At 53.1% G+C, this 18499-nt stretch overlaps 1 protein-coding gene across 1 annotated transcript in view; it reads left to right on the top strand.

Annotated features, from left to right (window-relative positions):
- TGM2 (transglutaminase 2) overlaps window positions 1-18283 on the top strand; it is a 41567-nt gene extending 23284 nt beyond the window's left edge. The window contains exons 5-13 of the mRNA XM_063296796.1: window positions 2964-3092; window positions 3348-3525; window positions 6030-6165; window positions 9273-9376; window positions 10351-10590; window positions 11035-11304; window positions 12678-12838; window positions 13464-13600; window positions 15056-18283. Coding sequence (XP_063152866.1) covers window positions 2964-3092; window positions 3348-3525; window positions 6030-6165; window positions 9273-9376; window positions 10351-10590; window positions 11035-11304; window positions 12678-12838; window positions 13464-13600; window positions 15056-15224 — 1524 coding nt within the window. The 3' untranslated portion in view covers window positions 15225-18283. The remainder of the gene's footprint in view (window positions 1-2963; window positions 3093-3347; window positions 3526-6029; window positions 6166-9272; window positions 9377-10350; window positions 10591-11034; window positions 11305-12677; window positions 12839-13463; window positions 13601-15055) is intronic.
- The last annotated feature ends 216 nt before the right edge of the window (window positions 18284-18499 follow it).

The raw sequence follows: 18499 nt of genomic DNA, 5'->3' as shown, positions 1-18499 counted from the left end.
GAGTACCTAAACACGGTCAGTGAGTGAGTGCCCTCTTCCACAAGCAGGCCCGCAACCAGGGTCTGTGTCATCTGGGGCAAACATGGACTCCACGCCCATTTTGGCACCCCCCCAGCGCAGCACCCGAGGTACAAGCCCCACTTGCCCCCCACCCCCAGTTGCAGCCCTGTCCCCGAGAGAAGTTGGTGCCAGCTTGGAGCCAGTTTGAGACCTGTGTTACCAACCCCCTTTGGCTATGTTCATTATTGATTTCTGGCTCAGCAGTGGTGGATTGGAAGCTGCAAGAAAATTGGCAGCGGTCAAAGCAATTCCCCAGAAGGGGTGGGGTCCCATTTGCTAGATGTGTCAGCGCAGAATGCAGACAGCCAGCGGACGGAATGTTTTAATTCAGATTCCTGGGCTGGGAAAGGGGTCAGACTCCATGGCCTCAAGGCCTCCTTCCAGGATCCTCCCCCCCGCCCCCTTGGGCTTCAGCTCCCTGGGAAGACCTTTGCAGGGGAAAAGCGGTTCGAGGGCTTTGCAGCTTCCCCTCATCATTTGAGATGTTTGCACACAACCAGACAAGTGCACGCAATGTGGGGTATGTGCGCATGTGCAAGCAGCTTCTTTTATTTCTCATAGGCGAGGCGTGGGGATTTTTGCTTCTTCGGGACTTGGAAAGGGAGCAGCGATCTTGGCTCCTTTAGGGCTCTGTGTTCTCAGTGTTGCCGGTTTGGCTGCGTTGCTGATATCGCAGCTCATCCTGGAGCTGACTTTGAGGACCTGATGAGTGGAAACAGGGGCAGTGGGAAAGGCCCTTCCATTCTTCTCCAGCACCTGTGATGGAAGTTGTAAGACACGGTGAAATCTAGGGGAAATTCTTATTCTTATTATTCTTGGTTACTGTCACCTTTGTTCAGGAGTGTTGGTGGCACCTTCTCTGTTTTGCCAACCTCCATGGGTTGGATGCACATTAAGAAACAGGTGGAGCTTTGATCGCACCATCTCAGCCACCATCTTGACTTTCAGTTGGTGAACCCCCTGCCTGAGGCCTTTGCAGACATCAGCTTGGAGAGATAAGCAGGCTGGGCAAAGGTCTCCAAGCAGTGCCAATGGAGCTGGCGCCTCCCACCATTCGTTCACCGCCTGCGGCACAGGAAGCAGCTCTGTTTCCTGGCACCATCTTCAGGCTTCTTGGCCAGGGCTACATTCTCTGGCTGAGAACAGGTGGGGCCTCCAGGTGCATTCCAGGTGGCTGGGGACAAAAGGCCCCTTGTCGGGGCCAATGGTTTGTGAATCACCAAATCCTTGTCAAGTTCCATCCTGCTCCCTCCGGAGACTGCATAAAACCCTCTGTGTTTGGGGGGTGCAGACACAGAAACATCTGTCATTCCGGGCACAGGAAGGGCATAAAGAAATGCTGTGTGTTTTAGGTGATTTGGGTTGCATTCCTGTCTGACCTTGCTCTGAGCAATGTTTGGAAAAGTAGGGAGTAAAAAATGGATGGCTTGATAGACAGACAGGTATTAATCCCATTAAACCAGTGTTTCTCAACCTTAGCAACTTCAAGATGTCTGGGGAATTCTGGGAGTTGAAGTCCAGACATCTTCAAGTTGCTAAGGTTGAGAAACTGTCATGAGGGAGGATGGCGAGCAGGGGGCTCCCATCCACGCTGTTAAGCGCATGCGTAGTACTGAGGAATTAGGTGGCCATTCAAAGAGACACAGATCGGGCCCACCTTAGTCTTTGGGGTTTATCTGTCTGGGTTTTCCCACGCTTCTTCAGTTTGTTAGGATTCTCTGTTATGTAGCAGTAACAAAACACTAGAGACCTACTCCTTGTCTCAGCGTGGTTCCTGGCTGTTAGGACAGAAACACTGCATTAAACAAACCTGAGGCCATGCCGGTCTACCTCTCCGACACAATAGAGAAGACAGTTCCATAAAACATCCTGTTCCCAACCAGGGGCCCTCCAGAACTGTGGACCGGCTCCCCCAATTCTCAACCATGGTTATGCTGGGTAGTCAACTCTGGGAGGTGAACTCCATGTGCTGGGGGGGGGCAGGTTGGGGAGGTGGAGACACTGGTCCAGAGGCTGGATTATCTGACCAGTCTTGCCCCATTAGCAGAGTGGTGGTGGTGCTCTTAAACCACATCAGGGCACAGTGAAACTGGAGCTGTGTGAGCGTTCTTCTCTCCCTTGAGAAAAATAGCCATGTTTGGGGAGATTCTTTGCATTTTTACACAAAGGAAAAGAATTAATAAAACCTCACCATCCAAGTTACTGTCTGGCCAAAGCAGGGAACCTCGCAAGAATTAAAATGGGGCTTTCTGCCTTTAGAAGGTAGCTACAAGGGGCCATTTGTGTATGTCAGGGTGGAGAGTGGGAATTAATCCCCTTCCCCCCATTTATATTTTATTTATTATAATGTTCATAATCTGCCTTAGGGGTGGATCACAGAGCAGGGTGCAATTAGTTACATGGTTTTCAAAAACCAGCCACAACACCACAATAAAGCAGAAAATCATTCCTGCAACATAGCTCCACAATCTAGTTTTCACAAAGGTCAGTTACTTATTAATTAATTTATTTATTATACCTCTGAATTTATCCTAGATTCATGGATTTTCAACTAGCCAGTAGAACAATTAAAAATCTTGTCCCCCTCCCCCCAGCGTTTTACACACCGTATTGAGGTGAATAGCAAATAGGTCTTCACTTGCCACTGCCTGAATGAGGTCTGTGGTGGGCAAGCCATCTTCAGATGCCACAGCTCCTCATGTCTCCCGGTGCTGGACTATGCCCACAAGAATGAGACAGAGGATGCTGGCCATGTTCCTCCTTGCTCTCTGGCTAATTAGGGTTAAACCAAAAGGTAGGGAATCCATGGATGCATTTGTGCCTATCTGAGGATCAAGAAACAGCCAGATGTTTCTGCTGAAGCTCCCTCTCAGTTCTCCGATCTTCTTGCCTCCCTGCATTAGTTTGAAGAGGAGATTTTGGACATCTGCTTGCAGCTGCTTGACACCAACCCCAAGTTCCTCCTCAATCAAGACAAGGACTGTTCTCGCCGCAACAGCCCAGTCTACATCAGCAGGGTGGTGAGCGCCATGGTAAGACCATGGACCTTCAGCTAGCTCTAAAGGAAAGAACAGAATGGATTTCTGTGCTAAGTTTGGCCAGCACTTTGTTGAGAGACGGGACCCAATTAAAAAGGATCCCCATCTTTTTCTGACCTTGCAGAATTCCTCCTGCACTAAAGTCAGCAAGGCTTATGGTTTATCTAAGGGTGGCAAGGTGGGCCTACAAAGACAAAGCCTGGCAAATCCGTGTAATTTCACACTGAGCCGTTGTTTCCTTGGGTACAGGTCAACTGTAATGACGACAGAGGCATCCTCTTTGGACGCTGGGACAACTACTATGATGATGGGGTGAGCCCTATGACTTGGAGCGGGAGCGTGGACATCCTTCGGAGGTGGCAGAAGTTTGGATGCCAACCAGTTCGGTATGGGCAATGCTGGGTCTTTGCTGCAGTGGCCTGCACAGGTGAGAATCCGCAGCAGGTCAAGATTCTGCCTACTTTGTCACCATCACTGTGGTTCAGCTGGTTGGGGAGGGAAGTTCAAGAAAGATGTCTCAGCCCAACAGGTTTGACCAGACGAAGAAACCAACGCCACGCAGGCCAGGAACAGGATCCTGCAAGTCTCGATGCGCTTCCCCCTCGCTGACTTCATCTTCGTGTGAAGTGGGGAGGGGCTCGTCTGAGACGTTTTCACGCGCTACTTTCTTGGCCCGGGCTCAGGCCCCTCTTCTCGGACTGCTGCCTTTTGGTGGCTCTTCCTCCTGGCCTTCAAGGCCATTCCCCCTGCCCTCTACAAGATGTAACAAATGTGGTAGGATTCAACAGAAATCAGGGCTTGGATTTGCTTGGTTGCTTGTCATCAGGGTGGGGTCCAAAACGTCAAGATAGCCGCCATGACCGTGTGATCAAAGCCCTGCCCCCATGTCAAAAGGGGCAGGGCTTCACCCATATGGTTCCAGCTACAACCTTGACCTTCTGGCCACCCTGTGGTTACCTCTGATTGCCAGATAATTCAAATTACAAGTGCAGATACTGTATATAGATCTGCATCTACTTCATCTGAAAGCCGCCCCACCCCCCACCCCCAAATTCTAGGCTGGCCCTTGTAAGGCTTGGGGAGGACAGCATGAAAATTCCTCAGGGTAATTAAAGCCACAGTGGGCAGCTTTTCAAAAGGAAGTCTCAGTTTCCTTTCCAAACCGCCTCGTGTGGCTCCCACACATTGCAGGCAGAGGGACTCACCCCAGATTACGTGCCACAAGACCCCAATAACGGGCATCAAACTGATGAGCATTGCTTGGCAGGGGGCGGTCTTGGGTGACCCTTCAGCAGCTGAGTTTAATCCAGCAGGAGCCCTGGGCCACGAAGAAGGGGGGAGAGATGAGACTCTCAGCCATGGACGGGGAGCTGCAAACATGGTTCTGGAGGTCCTCAGGCAGGGACACCCCAACTCCTCTTCTGGGCTGGGTCTCCACGCTCCTCTCTGGCAAAGAGCTCCCAGCCACCTCAGCCTGCCCCTTGGCAGCAGGGCTGGGGTTGCAGCTCCCAGCATTCACAGCCCCGATACCTCTGGGGGGCACCAGCACAAGCTCTACATGCCTGGTGCAGGGACGCGGGTTTCTGCAGGCCTACAGCCAACATGGCTTGGGTGATCCGTGGTGCTTTGAAGCCAGCCTGAAGCATGCACCTGGCAGGGACTGTCCCTTGGGTGAAGCACAGTCTTGCAGCTGCAGGCTGCGTTCATTTCCTTTTCAGCCAGTTTCCCAACTGTCGAGATGTCGCTGAAACAGTATTTTCCTTTTTTTTAAAAAGAACCCTTTCTGCTTATCAGGAAACAGGGAGACAGCGTCCTTCTTCCTTGACAAGCGTCTGGCTGTCCTCACAAGCTGATCTTAGCGAGGAACAAGTTCCTTGCTCACATTTCCTTTGCTAAATACACACCCTTGGATTAACCCCTGGCACGCAGCGCAGAGTGAGAGCTTAGCTGTGTGCTTCCCATCTGACGGAAGGCAGACCTTGTGTAGCCTTGGGGCAGGTGGGGGAACACACCCTAGGAATGTGATTTTTTTTTCAGTCCAGGAGTTCAAGAGGTTGTCCTCGACTTATGGCCACAATTGGGACTGGAACTTCCATTGCTAAGTGAGGCAGTTGTTAAGTGAGTCACGCCTGACTTTTATGACCTTTTTGCCGTGGTCGTTAAGCGAATCCAGCTTCCCCCATTGACTATGCTTGTCAGAAGCCAGCTGGGAAGGTTGCAAATGGTGATCATGCGACCCCAGAACACTGCAACTGTCGTAAGTGTGAGCCAGTTACCAAGCACCTGGATTTTGATCACATGACCACAGGGATGCTGAGACAGTCATAAGTGCGAAGACCGGTCTCAAGTCACTTTTTAAAGCATTGTTGTAACTTCGAACAGTTGCTAAACATATGGTCATAAGTCGAGGACTACCTGTATTAGACATGAGCAAGGGGTCTGTGGGGCATCAAAAAAGTCAAGAGGGTGGCCATGGCAGACACCACTGGCATGAAGAATATTTAAAGCAGTGTTTCTCAAAGCTGGCAGCTTCCACGTGTGAGGACCAACTCCCAAAATTCCCCAGCCGGAGTAGCCACTGCAGAGAAGTCTGGGACTTGGAGTCCACAGACCTGGAAGTGGCCCATGTTGGGAGACCCTGATTTAGAGCCCTGCCCAGTTGCTCAGCTAAACTCTTCTCCTTTTGCCTTACGTGGAACACATTTTGGGAACCTGGGTCTGCGTTCTGTCCCCTTTCCGTCCCTGCAAGTTCATCCACCTTCACCTCAAAAGCACTGTTACAAAGAGGAAGGCAAGTGTCAGTTAACAAACAAACAAGCATGAAGTTAACCATCTCTTGCCTGGATTTCCAGAACGTGACCAGGCTGGGGCGTTCTGCAAAGAGGACAAGCGCCCAATTAATTTGGACTTTTCTCCCCCCTGCCTGCCTAGTGCTCCGATGCCTGGGGATCCCTTCCCGTGTGGTGACCAACTATAACTCTGCCCACGACACGAACGGCAACTTGATCATAGAGCAGTATTTGGACGAGAACGGGAAGCTGCAGCGGGGGAACCGAGAGCTCATCTGGTGAGGTGGGGGGCTTGGGAGGCCGGCATCGGGGCTCGCGGGTCAGATTGCCCACATAATTGTGGCTCCAAGCGCCGTCCCTTCCCTTGGCATTCCGTAAAGGGAAGCGGGGCCAAGTCTCCTGCCTCAAGTCCTGCGGTAAAGCTTGGGCGAGTGACCGTCATTCAACGGGTGACCGGGGGCTTGGCATGTCCGAGGTGCTACTCGGGCACCTCCCGTTTATTTCTTTGAATGGGGCAGGGATCAAAAGAAGCCTTTCTCTCTTCATGGGAGATTTGACCTGGGTAGACTGGGGTCTTCCTGCGCCCCTCTGCTGCTCCAGCCACCTCCAAGGCTGGGCTGCAACCACTGGGGCCACCTGCTTCAGTGCCTTCCCAACTGCTGATGGCTTGAGCTCCTGGGCAACCTCAGCTAGGCTAGAGTGGGTCCAGCTGTTGGGTGGCTGAGACCCAGAGGCAGCAATCCGCCCCAGCTGCTGGGCTGGCTCTGCAGCTCAGCGCCTTGGAGATCCGGCAGATTTGCTCCCTTCACTTGGGAGGGCTGCCCTGAGCTGTGGGTTGCCCTGGAAGGAGACGAAGGGGAACAAACAGCTGCACGGGGGAAGCACTGAAATGGAGAGGAGATCAGCTGGGAGCACCTTTTCAGACTAATCATTCTATGAGAAGGGGTAGGCTTTTGACTGATCAACAAATACTAACATGGGTCCCAAGAGGAGAGACTCTCGGTAGCTCAGGCTGAACTGTGGAGTCCTTGCTGCTCTCTGAGCTTGGCTGTTCTCTTGCAGATGCTTCGTTGCCCGTCTAGGCAGCATCATCAGTGCGAGGGAGGGTGGGGTTTGCCCCCTGTTTATATACAGCAGCTTGCCCTGCCAGTCTTGGTGGGGGTGCTGTTCTCTCTTTGGTAGTTCCTTGATTAGACTGTTGTTTACTGATTGATTGATTGTTTGTCTGTCTGTGTTGGTAGTTCCTTGATTAGGCTGTTGTTTATTGCTTGTTTATTGCTTGCCTGGTGTTAATCCTGTGTTAATCTTCGCTTCTCTGGGTGTGGGCTGCTGGAGAGGACGTGTTCTGATCTTTCTGTTTCCTTTTTAGCTTTTTTACTGTCTCTTTCGAATGGTGTGTAAATGTTGTTTACCTCTGTGTGCCTGTTGATGGCTGAGTTGGCTGAGTGCCAAGCTGCCCTGTGTTTTTGGATTTAGCTTGGTCTAGGACAGTGTTTCTCAACCTTGGCAACTTTAAGCGGTGTGGACTTCAACTCCCAGAATTCCCCATTGCTGGCTGGGGAATTCTGGGAGTTGACGTCCACACCGCTTAAAGTTGCCACGGTTGAGAAACACTGGTCTAGGATGCTGACAGTTTCCCAGCTGAAAGTATGGTTGAGTCTGTCCTTGTGTTGTGAGATTAAGGAGTTGTCATCGTGTCTTCTGACTGCTAGTTGGTGTTTGTGGGTCACATGGGTCAGTTTGCAAAGGCGCTCCCAGGCGCCTCCTGATTTTGGGCTACCGCAGGCTAACAATGGCTGTCCGCCTACAATCCCCACCTGCAAGGGGGAGCGAGTGAGCGAGCGAAGGGTCTTAAGTGCTAAACCTTGTCCTTTTGGGCAGGAAGTGGACCTTGCAAGCGCCCTCCCTCATTTCAGGACACTAGAGCTGCTGAGCTTGCATGTGCAACTCCCTCTCACCGGTCTGCCCCACAGGCCAGATGTGGTGACTCAGTGCTGTGACTCCCCTTTCCCACTTCCTCAGCTCGTGTCCTGCCCTTCCCTTTCTTCAGCCTCCGCCCAGTGTTCTGCAGTTGCAGCCCCTGGATTTAGCCCCACGTTCACTCCAGCCCTGGGCAAGCAACATTTATCTTTCCCATGGTGCGCTCCCAGTCGGAATGCAAACAAGCATTTCTTTAAAGGTCTGAACACTCATCTACCAGTTCCTAATTCGTAACTTCTCCTTCTCAAGTTGTATAAGGGTTGGGGAGGATTTGCCCTTCCCTCCCTAGCCATGGAGGGAATTCACGTATTATTTACACACACACACACACCTTTTAACTCTCTCCAAGGAGGCCAGGCAAGTCTAGAAAAAGCCTCCATGTCTCTTCCCAAAGCACAGTTTGCCAGCGTGATACTTCCTCTCCCACAGGATGGCCTTTACCATCCCTGATAACGTTCATCCTTTTCTCTAGACTATTCTAAGGAAGTTTGGGGGCCTTCGTGGAGATAAGAACCGTTGCTTTTCATTTTAATTTTTAAAAAACGTTAAGCATCAGCTGGAGCAGAGAGCCTGGCCATCCCCAAGGGAGGCCTTGGGCAATGAGGTCACCTTGGGGGACCCCAGAGTTCCAGCAGTTTTAACCCACGCACCCCCAAGCAAGAGGCTTCCAGACTAAGACGTGGTGGCAGCGTGACTCCTCTGGGAGTCAGCCTGTTGAGGTCCCAAACAGCCAAATTGTGAGAAACGGGGAACGGAGCAATAGGAAAGCTGGTCTGCCTCCTTGGAGTCAATATCCAGGGAGTGGAAAATGGGAAACAGATTATGCTTGCATCATGACAGTCTTGCACAAACCATACTGTGACTTAATGTCATTTGCACAATGACCTCATGATGCGTGGGACGTCCCACGGCCTCCCTTGACCCCTCCAGATGCTTTTATCCTGCTTGTTTCCATGGGATCAGTTGCCGTCTTAATTGGGCTTCACTGCTCCCTGGCGAGGGCGGATGAGAAGCTGGTGTTTTGGGACCTCTCCAGTCGCAGCACAAAGCTAAGGCTCTTTCTGATGTGCCGTCTGGAACTTTGTGCATGTCCACTATCCCAACCACCTTCCAATTGTGCAGTTCGAGATTTTTTCTGTCTTTATGGAAACCAGAGGAGAAGGAGGAGCAACAGCATTCCCCAAGCAAAGTACTTTCTGGTCTTTTCCTTCATCTTTCTGTTGAGGACATCTTGTCCTGTCCCATGAAGGAGAATGTGCAGTGAAACCAGGCTTCTTATCACTGGGAGCGGGTTGGAACCATCCACCGTGTTTTAGCCTTTGGAGGAGTGTGGAGGAGGCTCTCCTGGGATCTCCCCAATCACTCTCTCTCTCTCTTTCTCGGTCTCCCTCCCTCCTTGACCCAGGAACTATCACTGCTGGGTGGAATCTTGGATGAGCCGTCCAGACCTTCCAAGCGGCTATGACGGCTGGCAGGCCTTGGACCCAACTCCTCAGGAGAAAAGTGAGGGTGAGTGATGGAAAAACTGAGTTTCCAGTTCTCCTGAAGGCTAAAAAAGGATCTTTGGTGGAGCAGGCATTACATGCCAAGTCCAGATGTTGCTCTATCTGACCGGAAGATAGTTCTTGGTGGAAGTCTATCCTATCATCATTCTCAGATTCCCCACCCCACGGCTGAATCCGGAGGCTTCTCTAGGATGAACATGTGCTCAGCTACAAATCTGGAGCTGAGCTTGACTCCGAGTAGTTTCATGGACATGTCTATGTGATTGTCTTGGCAAGAAGACCAAAGTAGTTCTCCACTGCCTTCTTCCAGGTGTTTTTCCAACATCCCAATCTAGCCTATGGCCCTAGTCTCTCATCCAAGTATGAGCCGTGTCCCACTGGCCCTGCTTAGCTTCTGAGCCCAGGCATGATCAACCCGGTGTCACCCCCCGCAGAGACGTAAGTTGAGATCAGCGGCTGGTGACCTCTTGGACAGATCCGCGGAGCCTTCTTTGCAACAGTCTGGAAGGAGTTTGCTCAACTTTGTTTCAGTATTTTTTTCCTGCTATAGTCTACAGCAGCGTTTCTCACCCTTGGCAACTATAAGATGTGTGGACTTCAACTTCCAGAATTCTCCAGCCGGCATCTTAAATTTGCCAAGGGTGAGAAACACTGGTCTACAGCCCTTTTATTCTTGGAGGCCTCCACAAAGTCAGTTTTTGCATACAGAAAATTTGGGGTCCAATCTCTGTGGAAAGGAACTTGGCAGGTGGGAAGGCTCCTGTCCAGCCTGAGAGAAGAAGCAATGCTGAACTTGATGGGCCCTGTTAACCCCAGATGCAGCAACTTCACAAATTCATAAATTGCAGGACCTCCATCTCCATCCAGGGAGATCATTTCTATCGCTGGAGATGGAATTAAATGACTCCTGCATCTTCAGTTGCTGATTCCCACAGCCAATGGCCTCGTTGCCCGCTGAAAACTTGTCTCGCTCCACAGGAGTCTACTGCTGTGGCCCTACTCCAGTGAAAGCCGTCAAGGAGGGGGAACTTGATCATAAGTATGACGTGAAGTTCGTCTTTGCCGAGGTGAATGCGGAGGTGGCCTACCTGATGCTCCAGAGCGACATGTCCCGAAAAAAGACCATGCACCCCACCATTGTGGGCAAGAAGATCAGCACAAAGAGCGTGGGGAAAGACACCAAAGATGACATCACTCACAACTACAAACATCATGAAGGTACCTAAAGCAGCTTGAGGGGGCTGTGAGAAAATTGGGTGGGCATCTTTAGCGCATCCTGGCAGGGAACAAACGGGCTTCTGACCCAGAAGGTTTAGAGCAGTGTCGCTCAACCTTGGCAGCTTGAAGGTGGACTTCAACTGCTCCTTGGCTGGCTGGGGAATTCTGGGAGTTGAAGTCCACCCATCTTCAAGCTGCCAAGGTCGAGAAACACTGGTTTAGAAGAAGGCAAGTATTCAGGAATGATCAGGAAACTTAGGTCTGGGTGATTTTCCTCCACATTCTGTACATGCACCGTTGTGTGGCCACCTGGAGCGCTTAAGCAAGTGCAGGGTTTCTTTAGAAATGAGGCTCAGAGGGGAGGGGGTGAGAATTGCTCCTGTGCAGCTGGGGAGAGGGACACTGCCCTCCCAGCCCTCCCTTTGCTGCTGCTTCTGCTGGTAGATTCAGAGGAAGAGAGGGCAGCGTTCGACAAGGCGAAGCATGAGAAGACCCACACCCCGCCAGAGGAAGGCTTGTCACTCAGGATCAAGGCTTCCGAGGGCATGAACAACGGATGCAACTTCGACGTCATCGTCGTCATCAACAACAATACGCCCAAGGCGCGGCTGTGCCGGCTGAAGGTTTCCGCCTGCACCGTGAGCTACAACGGGGCGCTGGGCCCTGAGTGTGGAAGCAAAGACCTGCTCAATGTCAACCTGGAGCCACGTGCAGGTAAAGGCCGGCTTCGGCGTTTCCGTCTGCCGAGCTGAAAGTTCGGCTTGCTCATCCATCTTGCTCGGGACTGGCAGTCAAGAGATGCTGAGAATATTGATTCGGTCCAGGACTTCCCTTGGCCTGGGGGTTAATTTGGCCTTGGAAACCTGAGCAAGTTTCATGTGGCATGCAAAGTGGATGGCATTTCTGCTCCAGTATGTTTTTTTGCCCAGGCTCCTGGCATATTAGAGCAGTATTTCCCAACCTTCTGGGAGTTGAAGTCCACCCATCTGAAAGTTGCCAAGGTTGGGAAATACTGCCTTAGAGGCTCACTTCCGGGTTGCAACCATATCTGACTGGAACATCAGGCCTCTCCTGCTCTGGCAATGCCCTTCAACACCTGCCTAATTTGCAGCCGGTGTGTGGAGCACAGCGGAAAGGCCTGACAGCTCACCGGTCCATCCCTGGGTTTGCCTGTCCAGAAGAGTGACGAATGAGGCACAGCCGGGCGAGCGGTCAGGGCCCTCTGCGGCCAGTGGGCAGGCTCAGAGGTTAGCAGCAGCCTCATTGCAAGCTGTGGGTGGGGGGTGGATGCCGGCTAGCTGCTTTCTGCAGGCAGGTGTGGAGGGTTAGCTGCAAGGTGGGTGGGTGGGGGGGCTTACTGGCCCCCAGGGAAGAAGAGGGCTGTCTTTCCCCAACAAGTGCCCAGCTGTAGGAGAAAGAGGTGGAAAGTCCTCTTCTGCCCCACCCCTGGAGCTCCCTTCCTTCCCCTTTCAGGGGGTTTCTGCAAAGGGGGATCAAAAAGGTCAAGAGAGCAGCTTTGATCAGCTGGTTGCAGCCCCCTTCTTGATTTTTCTGACCCCCTCGGTGGACGCCCCTGGCTTCCCTCCAGTGACTTTGCAGATGCCTTCTTGCCATCACCTCCTTCCTGAATTCCAGATCAGCATCACAAATCGCCATATTCCCCCCTCAAACTCCTTGGAACATGCAGAGAAAAGGGGGTCATTCTGCAAGAAGGGAATTGATTAATTTTGCAAATGGGAAACTGGAAATAAATTTACACATACGGGGGGGGGGATAAAGGTCAATAGATTATTAATAAGTGAAAAGCTAATGTTAATAAGTTGGCTTGCTGGGAAGTTTAAAAAAAAAGCATTCCAGATTAAGGCCGTGGCAGGTCACATTCTGTGGCCCAAAAGACATGGCTGTGAAATCCCTGCTGATCAAGCCCAGCTCAGAGCAGCCCCCCCTCCCCCCCATGCCAGTCTGCAAGCACTCCATCCCTGCTCAGGCTGTGTGGAAGATCTCCCTGGCTGCACGTTCCGTGTCTTCAGTCTGGGGAGCTGCGGAGTCCTGACTCCTGGTCCTTGTGCCTCCATCCTCCTCTCCAGAAAAGGAGGTTCCCCTGCGCATTCTGTACGAGAAGTACGGGGGCTGCCTGACCCAGGACAACATGATCAGAGTGACAGCGGTGCTGCAGCAGTACGAGACCCAGGAGATCCTGCTTGGGGTGAGAGACATCCACGTCAAGAATCCCGACATCAAAATCCGGGTGAGGCGATTCAGGGGCTTTTGCGGGGGGTGACCTGTGCTTGGCCTCTTTGCCAAGGAGAAGGGAAGGCACCCAAGGGCAAGGGGAGCAACCTGTCACATCCGGGTGGGGCAGCTGAAATGACTCTTGTGATGGCTCAGACCTCTCATTGCCCCATTAGTGGCTGGAATGCCCTGAGGGGGTGGGCTTAGCCACCTGGGACCCCCTGTTCTGTGCCAGCGTCCAGAGACCCAGGAAAGAACGGCTGGGGGGAGGGTGGGCAGAATGGCCACAATCTTGTCTCCTTGCATTGCTTCTGAGCGGGCCCTGGGTGAGGGCCCCTTGTCCTCCAAAGCTGGATTCCCCGGATGCCCTCAAGCAGGTGGGTCCTGCTGCGTCTCCTCTGCAATGGAGCCTCCCCCGGCCCCAAAGCAACAGCTGCCCCCCCCCCCCCGTTCCAGCCGTGAGAGGCTGGATTCAGCCTGCTTGCAAGTTGGCTGTGTTTGTGCAGCACGCTTCACCTGCAGTGGATGGGGCTCCATCTGGCCCTGGGGACACATATTGCGCAAACCCAGCCATGATCAGCGGCTGCATTTCCGGGTTAACGCTCACAGAGGATGACGCTGCTCCTCTTTCCGACGGGCAGGTCCTGGGGGAGCCCATGCAGAAGCGCAAACTGGTGGCGGAGCTCACGCTGACCAACCCTCTCCCCACACCCCTGGCTGGCTGCGTCTTCACCATGGAAGGGGCCGGACTCACCGGGGGACAGAAGACGCAGTGGCTGTAAGTGTTTCCTCGTGGTTCTCAGAGCTTCGTAGTGGGAATGGCAGTTGGCAGCGTTGCCCAGAGAGAGCATGCGGGCGAGGGCAGGTCTGACAGCCGTGGGTCTGGGATGCTTCAATTGGGATGCCTGCTCTGAGCAGGGGTTGGACTGGATGGCCTCAAAGGCCCCTTCCAACTCTAAGAGTCAACGCCTCCCTGAAATGCTGCCCGGCCCTTTCCCAAGCCCCTCCCCTGCTGTCCTTTTTGGAAAGGCCGTGCAACTCGGGGTCTGGGTGGCCAGCAATGGCCAACGCCTTTCCCTGCTTACAGCTGGGAGGAAGGAACAGAAGCGAGAGCACACAGACTTCGAACTTCGTCCTTTCCCTGGGCCTGATGGTTTCCACGTCTTTCCTTTCTTTCCCTTTGGGCAAGTCCTCTGCCAACTGGGAGTGACATGGTCATTTTGGGCCCCTGGTTTTCGGCCTTTCAAATCAGGAGAAGCGACACCCATCAGGGATCACCTTCCACTGCTTATGAGAATTTGGAGCATGCTAACGTTAGTGGTGTGGAAGCGCTCCCATGTGGAATTACGGGGGTGGGGGGGATGGCGCACCGTGGAGGATGCTGAAGGATGGCAGCAAAGGCTGTGGGAAGGGCCCTGGACAAAGGACCTCACTTCTTGGGGACCACAAGTCCCTTTTTCCTAGCAGAAGGTGGCAAGATCCATGCAGGAATCTCTAGACCAAAATGGGTAAGACCCCCCAAAGAAAAGTGGTCCTGGGACGGGAGAAGCTAAAATGAGCAAAGGCAGATGGTGCACCCTTGGAAAAAAAATCCAGGGTTTGCTCATGAGATGCCGGCTGTTCCTGCACTGAGTAGCAGGCCCCACCCAGGACATCCACCCACCTTCTCTGCTTCTCCAGAGCAGACTTTATTCCAATGTTAAAGACGATGATATAGGTCTAATGTGGGGGGGAGGGAGGACAAGCAGCTGTTTAAAAGGAAACAGTGGATGAGGGGCATCTGTGACCGTGCAATCGGAGCGCTGCCTTTTTGTGGGTGTGTGTCGCACATACATGGAATCACACTCATAAAAAGCAGGTGGAGCAGCCAAACACTTGACCGTTTTGACCGCACCCTGCAGACACCCCCGAATGGATGGGGAAACCCATGGAAAGAGGACAGGCAGATTCCAACCTGACATTGGATTTTCCGAATTAAGGAAGAATCAAACTCTTCGATGTGGTTCGGTCTAATGGGCAAATAGCATAGTCCCCTTCCCCAACACAGTGCCCCTGGCTTGTAGTCCTAGGATTTGTGGTCCAATGCAGGATGGGGAGGCAGAGGTAGAAGGAGCGAGGTTGGAGGTAGACTGGGGGACAGGATCGTGGCCTGGGGGCTGCCTGACCGTGGCCCCCAGCCGCTGAGACCTGGGGCAGGCTCCCCTCTTGACCTGTGCTTTCCCCTCCTACCCAGCGAAAACCCCGTTGAGCCCAGGGGGGAAGCCAAAGTGAGGATGGACTTCATTCCTCAGCAGTCCGGCCTGCGGAAGCTGGTGGTGGATTTTGAGAGCGACAAGCTGAAGGGGGTGAAGGGCTACCGAAACGTCATCATCGCCCCCCAGCCCAGAGGAAGCGCGCCTTGATGCAAGAAGCCCTGGGCTCGGCCTGCGGCTACTCAGCCGGATCATCAAACAACTCCCGGAGCCCCTGAGATGCAGGGGAGCCTTTTCCTACCTGCACCCCTAGCCGCACCCGCCTTCCCAATGCTTCTTTTCCCCTGCCCACCAGAGACTGGCAACTTGGCACTGCCCCATAGACAGGCCGAGCCCCCCCACCCCAGCTGGTTGGAGGGCTCTGACCCACAGGCACCCCAAACATCCTAGACTTGACGAGGCTGCAGACAGGGGGCATGTTGCAGTGCTCCACCCATGGTGCACAAGCAGGAGCACCAGACCTTTGCAACGCTTCTGCTCTGCCTTCAGGGAGGTGGTCTGCCTGCCCCGCCAGAGGTCCCAGATCCTGCACGCCCCCTTGTGGAGCCCTTTGATCCTATTAGGAGGTTTGCCCCCTCATTTGGTCGCATGTCGTGGATGGGCCATGACGTCAGGCCGAAGGGGAGTGGCTATCTTAAGTAATTCCTTCCTACGCCCCCCACCATCATTTCGGTCATTGAAATCCTCAAGAGAGGGACACAGACACCTCTTCCATGGGGAGACACATGTCGGCCCTCAGCTTCCCACTTCCTGATGTCCTCCCAGATGTCAGAAACATTCAGAATGGAAACATCCGGTGCCTCCCGCTGGCATGGCAGCCCATGGGAAAGTGGGGTGGGGTGGGGTGGGGTGGGGTGGGGAGGGGAAGGTGGTCAGCCTTGCGCATTTGGCTTTGCAATCTCCCTCTTCCGTTTCCCCTGTGGAGCTTTGGCTACCACTGCACCCTCCTGACATGAAAGAAATGCCCCATTGCTTCCGTGACTACATAGTCCCTAAAGCACCCCTGACAGCTTATTGTTTAGAGGTCCAAATCCCTTCGCTCTTCAGGCCCTGCCTTTCCCCTGGACTATGAAACTCCTGGCTTTGTCTGCTTGACCATCTGTGGCTTTTCCAACGAGAATTCGAGGGGTGATTTCTCACAGCTGCTCAATCCTCTTCTCAGACTGCTGCAGGGACCACGAAGCCCATGATTTTGGGTCTGTGGGAGGCTCCAGCAGACCACTTCCCCTCAAGCAATCAGGTTAGGGCAGTGTTTCTCAACCTTGGCAACCTGAAGATGTGTGGACTTCAACTCCCAGAATTCCCCAGCCAGCCTAGCTGGCTGGGGAATTCTGGGAGTTGAGGTCCACACATCTTCAAGTTGCCATCGTTGAAAAACACTAGGTTAGAAAGACTGCAAGATCCCAAGGTTGAGGTTTTACACATAGTCCTTGACTTACAACCATTCATTCAGTGACCATTCGACGTTACGACAGTGCTGAAAAAGTAACTTGTGACTGGTCCTCGCACTTATGACCATCGCAGCATCCCCCCGGTCATGTGATCAAAATTCAGGCGGTTGGCCACTGGGATGTATTTACAACGGTTGCAGCATCCTGGAGTCACGTGATCGCCATTTGCAACCTTCCCAGCCAGCTTCTGACAAGCAGTCAATGGGGGAAGCCAGATTCGCTTAACGACCACATTATTCACTTAACGACTGGTGATTCGCTTAACGGCTGCAGCCAGAAAGGTTGTAAAATCGGGTACTTAACAACCACCTCACTTAGCAAGGGAAGTTCCGGTCCCAATTGTGGTCGTAAGTCAAGGACTACCTGTACATGACTTCCACCCCGCTCCCTGGAAGGGGAAGGGAAATTTCTCTGTTTTTTATACACATGTGTCTCCTGTGTGGTGTTTTGTTCCTTCAGCCCTTGGAAGGAACCTACCGCAGGTCAGGAACGGAGCAGAAGAGGAGGGGTGGGAGGCAGAAAATCCATCAACGGTGGCTGAAGAGGCCTAAACCTTCATTAAACTGTCTACCAAAAAAGTATTTTTAAAAGAAGCAACGGTGTTGCGTCGCCCGGCTGCTGCTCGGCCTCCTCCTTGAGTGCCGTTGGGGGGTTCCCTTCTCAAAAACACCCAACGTGGCAAGCAGAGGGTTCCGGGCAGAAAGCAAAGCCAGGGAGGCTGCAGGAGAATTGCCTGCAAAGAGAGGCCAGCACTGAGTCGGTGGCTGGTCAGACTCCGCCTCCGCCACCTTCAGAGATTTCCCCAAAGAACGACTCCTCTGGAAATTGGAAAGGCAACGGGAAGAGGGGTAGAAATGCAGGGAGGAAGGCTTGGTCTCCCTGCACACTCCCAAACCATTTCTGCACAGGACCGGCCTTCACAGGGCGGTGCCAGCCACCTGCCCGAGGCTTTGGCGCTCCACCGCCCGAGGCGTGGCTTGCTGCGAATCCCAGCTGCCTGGTGCTGTGCCTTTCCAGCTGCGTGACGGGTTCTAAGTCAGCCCAGCCAGTTTTTGTTCCCCTGTGGAGGAAAGCAGTTGGCAGCCGTTGAGCAACACACCCAAAGATGGGCAAGGCAAGCACGAATGATGGATGAACGAGCGGAGGAGGTGGGGAGCGGGGTCAGAGCAGAGCAGGACCGGCTGGGAAGGTCCAGACCAGCCTTGTCCAGATGTGCTGGTCTATGGTTCTTCAACACGGCTGGGTTGAGGGAGGACGAGTCTAGCCCAGGCCATCTGGAGTGTGTCAAGTGGTGGATGGCTGCACCTCTGTGTCTCACTGAGGGGGACTAGACGCTTCCAGGGAACATGATGTCTTCTCCCCCCTGGTTGCGGGTAGAGTCCAGCCACACACCTCCTGACCTGAACTCTGGTGCTCTTTGCAGACCCAGCTCAGCCAGCAGTTCTGCTCCAGAGGCCTCCCCCCAATTCACTTGGCTGCTGCCCCATTACTCCCTGCAGAGAACACCCTGGCAAAGCCAGCTTGAGAGTCTTTTTGAGTGTGTTGATAGAGGCAAGAGACCAAGATAGTTTATAAGCCATCAAATGCTTCCTAATCTGGAAAGATGTTGCAGGTGTGTGTGTCTGTCTGTGTGTTGTGTTTACTTGCTTTGCAATTCCTTGAGGGCTAATCTTTGCAAATTACTGAGAGCTGAAAGTCATACAGATGGGAATTTACTATGCAATCACTCAAATAAAGAGTTTATTTTTCACCTTCCAACTGTTTAGGTTTCTTTTATTCAGCAAACGGTGTACTTAAGTGGCTCTCTACTGCCAATAGCCATGCTGGATAGGGTTTCTGGGCACTGTAGTCCAGCACATTTATCACTGAAACTGCCCCATTGTCTTCGAGGACAGCCTCCTTGGAGGACATTCTGCGGCAGTGCTGCGGCCCCTCTGAAAGCCGGGGCAGCTGCAATTTTAGCTTTGCCCTCCC

Source organism: Candoia aspera, chromosome 3, assembly GCF_035149785.1.
Source record: "Candoia aspera isolate rCanAsp1 chromosome 3, rCanAsp1.hap2, whole genome shotgun sequence".
Classification (NCBI taxonomy): Eukaryota; Metazoa; Chordata; class Lepidosauria; order Squamata; family Boidae; genus Candoia; species Candoia aspera.
The sequence above is the reverse complement of the archived record's forward strand: the minus strand, read 5'-3'. Positions and strand labels throughout refer to the sequence as shown.